General features: G+C 46.1%; 1 protein-coding gene across 1 annotated transcript in view; it reads right to left on the reverse strand.

Annotated features, from left to right (window-relative positions):
- Window positions 1–757: 757 nt before the first annotated feature.
- LOC111742102 (forkhead-associated domain-containing protein 1-like) overlaps window positions 758–4,905 on the reverse strand; it is a 14,853-nt gene continuing 10,705 nt past the window's right edge. Inside the window, exon 4 of the mRNA XM_023532652.1 lies at window positions 758–3,133. Coding sequence (XP_023388420.1) covers window positions 3,017–3,133 — 117 coding nt within the window. The 3' untranslated portion in view covers window positions 758–3,016. The remainder of the gene's footprint in view (window positions 3,134–4,905) is intronic.

The raw sequence follows: 4,905 nt of genomic DNA on the forward strand, positions 1-4,905 counted from the left end.
AGTCAACAGGAAGCAAATTAACTTTCTCCGTCAGTATCAGTTGGAACACATTCAGCCTCCGAAAACAGAACTCTGGATGTGGGTACATTGTAAAAATTTGGAGCCCCTCCCAAGCCGACTCTGGCCATGTGACTTGCTTTGTCTGATGGGAAATTAACAGACCTAAGGCAAATAGAGACTTGAAAAGTTTTTGTGCTTCGGTGCTTGCTGTGTCCTGCTGATCTTGGGAACCTGAGCTCACCATATAAGAAAGAGCCTGGTCTAGCCACTTGGCTGGTGAGAGATCATGCCAAGCAGAGACAGACTGTCCCAGCTGAAGCCTTTCGAGACCAGGGCTTCTCATTTTCGTTGCTATTGACATTTTGGATTAAATAGTCTTTGTTGTGGGGAGCTGTCCCGTGTATTGTAGGACGTTTAGCAGTATCCTTGGCCTCTACCCACTAGATGATAATAGAGCCACTGTCCTCCAATTGTGACAACCAAAATTGTGTGCAGACATTGTCAAATGTCCCCTGGGGGGAAAAATTTGCCCCAGTTGAGACCACTGTCCTACCCCAGCTTTCCTGCTGGTGACAAGGCATGTAAATGAAGTCATTCTAAACCATCCAGCCCGAGCCCAGCCAGCCCAGACCAATACAGGGGCCCAGTGTGACTCACGGAATCATGAGAAATAATAAATATTTGTCATTTTCAGGCACTAAGTTTTGAGTGTTCTGTTTCACAGCACAACCAGGTACACCTGACTACAGTGGCTTAAATAGGTGATTTATTTTCTTATACAACATGAAGTACAGAGGTAGGCAGTTCAGGCACGGTACAGGACACAGGGATGCTGCCCCAGGCCCCTCTCGTCTTTCCACTCCATTGTCCTTGGAGGTGGGCTTCGGCCCGTTGCTTGTCACCCGATGATCCCCAAGATGGCTGCTCCAGCTCCAAGTCTGAGCTCCAGGAGACAAAAAGGAGACAAGGCAAAAGGACAAAGGGCAAAAAGCTCTCTCCTAGTGAAGTCCTGCCTTTTAATCCAGAAGAGAAGCCCTCCCAGTGGTCTTCACTTACGTGTCAATGGCCAGCACTGAACAACATGGCCGGCCCGAGCTGCAAGGGAGGCTGGGAAATCAAGGCGTTTAGCCTTCAATTTACATAGCACAGAGAGGAGATGACTCTGCTGCACTGTCTCCCTGGGGGGCGTGGTTTCTTGTCTCCACTTGTTACATGTCTACCCCAGCCTTTTCTCTCTGAAGACTGGCTTTGTTTCTCCAAACGCAAGAGGGGAAATGGCCACCCCAGCCCTGGGACTGCACCAAGATGCTCAGCTCCGGCACCACTAATGACTTGTGTGGCATCCCAAGGTCTCACCTCCAAACATCAAAGAAAGAGGTGGTGATTGGCCCAGCTTGAGTTAGAAGAGAAATTTGATTGATCCGGCTTGGGTAGGGTATCTACTCCTCAACCAACCAGCTGTGGCCAAGAAAGCATCACTAGGTAGGGCAAACCTGATTGGGGGTGGGGTGCGTTCTCAGAGAAAGGGGCGTGTGGCTGAGGAAATGCCCGAAAAGCTAGTTCAAGAGGTGAAGAAAAGAAATTGCCATTATGGGTTGTAATGTTCATATGATAAAAATTAACATGTCCTTTGAAAGACCTAAAATACAGAAGAGTCATATAGGCATTACATTCAACTTATACAAATTCGAATATACATGTTCAACCAACAAACAACATTTTTTTCCCCCACATAATTTGGCTCCAAAACATGAGCCAGCTGCTTGAACCACTGCCTGACCAAGTGATCTTTTCTGGTGCTGGAGAAAAACCTGCTGTTTTGGACTTTTGGATTATGGTACAGTATAAATGATATCAGATTCCTTATGAAAAATTTCCAGAATTTTCAAGAGTATTTTTCAGGTCAGGTAATGCTCACTTTTCTCACTGACTTTAGATCCTAACTCTGTAAGATGGCCCTTCAGTGGAATATCACACGAATAATTTTTCCTATGTCCTTCTAATCAGTATAAAGAATGCATCTGGTTTTGAAATATCAAAATATTTTTATTGTGGCTTTTTAAAAAATAGTAAATCAGTGATAAGTCACGACTTCTGGCCCTTCCTCCCATTGTGTTTGGTGGTCCCGGCTACGGCAGAGGGGCAGCAGGGGATTGGGTGGCTGGAGAGAGGGCCTAACACGGGAGAAGCAGACAGTGGAGCAAAGAGAATGAGGGTCTCTCCACACACCCTAAAACAAGGGTGTGTCCACCTGGGCAGTGTGTGCTCTTGGGTGACTAGGTACTTGGTCTGTCCTTATGGCTGGGGAATTGAACCACTGGGCCATCTAATGTTAAGTAGGAGATGGAATTAGACATCTGGGTTCTAGATCCAACCCTTGAATGTATTGGCTGTGTGATTTCAGACAGGCCACTTAACCCCACTGGGCCTCAGCTTCCTCACGTGTTAAATGCGGAGCATAATACTATGTACCTCCCAGGGCTTGGGAGAGGATTAGATGAGAAGTATTTTGAAAATGGCAGAGTGCCATATAAATGTTAGCCTTTATTATGCAAGCATTAAGAATGGATTGGCATTCTAAATTTATTAAAATAATCTCAGATATAAATGCTCTATACCATGGCCCCATCAGCCCTGAGGTTACCATTCTGTCCTGTGGCCCCTGTCCATCACGGGTTTTCTTGACTGTGGGTTTCTTGGCGCCTCTTGGTGGTGTGATGTGTGATATGTCACGACTCAAATGTGGAACCACATAATTGTATCTACCAGGCCTAGGAGTCTAGGTTTCAAACTTGTATTCTTCATATGCCTGAGTATGTGCATGTGCGTAGGTATTTTTAAAAAGAACCCCTCTCCCCAGACACTCCAAAATATAGCATTGTATAAAATACCAGCTTAGGAAGCAACACACCAGGGTAACAACCTTTAAAGTCCTACAAAAGTATCTTAGTATTTTGACACAGAAGAGTCACTTTCACTCACGGAGAATCACGTAAGGCTGGGCGTGGTGACAATTCTAGTTCCTTCCGCTAGGCTTAGAGAACAGAAGACTCTGGCTGGATTTGCTAGAAGTATCTCTCTTCAGCTTCTCTCTTTCTTGGTCCATCTTTGGGGCGGCTTTTTTGGCTCCAACCTGTAACGAGCAAAAGAAACAAATGCACAAATTCTAGAATTGCAGCGAGATCCCAAAACATTCCACTCAAATGTGTTCTTTTTATTTAAAATAAAATGTTGTAAAACAAAACAAAATAGAACATAGATATGAGCAAAAGGAAGTTAAAATGATCCACCGTTATCATCATACCTAAGGTAAGCATTATAAATATTTTGGTGTCCACCCTTCCAGTTATACAGGTAACATTTTTCATGTTTTTGAAACCAAGAGCTTCTCAGGATGGGCACATTCATTGTGATGGAGTTTCTTTCTTTCTCCTGAAAAGCTGTTACTGAACTGCGTGTGTCTTATGCGGGCAATGTCAAAGGAGGAGAAAATGCTGGATATTAGAGGGGGCCTGTTTAGCCCTTTTCTGAGCACTGTCCCCACTCCTGGCAGCCATGCGTGTGACCCTAGCGCTGGTCACAGTTGGCTAGACATTTGGCACAGGCTGGACTTTTCAGATGCTCACTCTCAGGATTTGGGGTTAATGGGCTCTGAGATGCTACTTGCTTCCTGACCTGGTTGTTTGAGCTGGGGGACCTTGAGGTCATCCCTTCCTGTCACATGACCGGAAAGAGACAATATCAGCAGAGATTCGGAGAGATGCAGAGAGGAGGTGTGTGTGTAACAGATGTGATACTTGGGATCTGACAATTTACCCGTTTCTCTTTTGAGGCCGGACTCTTTTTTAGCCTCTAGTTTTTAAGAAGCGCTCACTTCAGTGTCCTTACAAAAAGCCCCCTCCCTCTGCCTGCATAGATTCTATTCATTGCAAACCTAAGGCTCTCTCAGTTCATTCTGCACCTACTGTAGATAGTGGAACTTGCAAGATTCTTTCCAACGGGCTTCAAATTCCAGCCCTACATTCTGCACATTTGACTCCAACCATGAGGACACACATACCCCTGGGGGGGAGGGGGCTGTGGGTAGTTGAATTTCAGCTCTGCCTCTTACTACGTGACCCTTGGTTTTCTCATTTGTCAAATAGGGACCAGAATATCCGTGCTGTCTTCCTCAGGGGCTGAGAGGAGATTCTGGGTGGATTTCAATGGAAGGGGCCGTTGAACCACCGTTTGAGCTCTTTTTGCTTTAAGACAGGTTTAAGCATTACCTCCTGAAACCTGTGCCGGTGGCTGGCGGGAGCCTTGGATGTGTTTTGAGACGCTGCGTTCCAAATCATTCCAGGGCGAGAAGGGCTAACATTGCTACACTAGCCCACAAAGTATAACATGGTCAGGAGGCCAGGGAAAATGAAAGCTGGCAGCAAAAGTTCAAAACCTTTTCCCTTGAAACCACCTTTCCTTTATAGCGCTTTTAATTTGATTTTCAATAAAATTGCTGGCTCTGGATGGTTCCCAAATGCCAGTGTCCTGACCCAGTGTGGGGGGCTGGCTGCCAGGAAGGTTGTTAAAAGGAAAGAGTCCCCAGTCCAGGGTCCCCCTGGCCCCACGAGCTGGGGATAGGAAGCACCGGGCAGCAAGTTTTGGTCCACTTTTTTGAGTGACAAGGGTGCGGACAGCAGAAGGCAGACAGGATGGTTGACTGGGAAAAGAAAGAGGTGGGGAATGGGGAATGTGAAAATGCACATGCGGGCAGGAAGGACAGGGGACACTGGGAGGGTCCACCCTCAACTGGGGACAACAGGCGAGTGCCATGCATTCAGCTTGCATGTGTCGATGTAAGAAACGTCCAAATCTGTAGAGAATTTTTATGAGTTTATTTGAGCCAAATTGACAATTGCCAGGAAG

The sequence above is a fragment of the Pteropus vampyrus genome, unplaced genomic scaffold (assembly GCF_000151845.1).
Source record: "Pteropus vampyrus isolate Shadow unplaced genomic scaffold, Pvam_2.0 Scaffold86, whole genome shotgun sequence".
In the NCBI taxonomy this organism is placed as follows: Eukaryota; Metazoa; Chordata; class Mammalia; order Chiroptera; family Pteropodidae; genus Pteropus; species Pteropus vampyrus.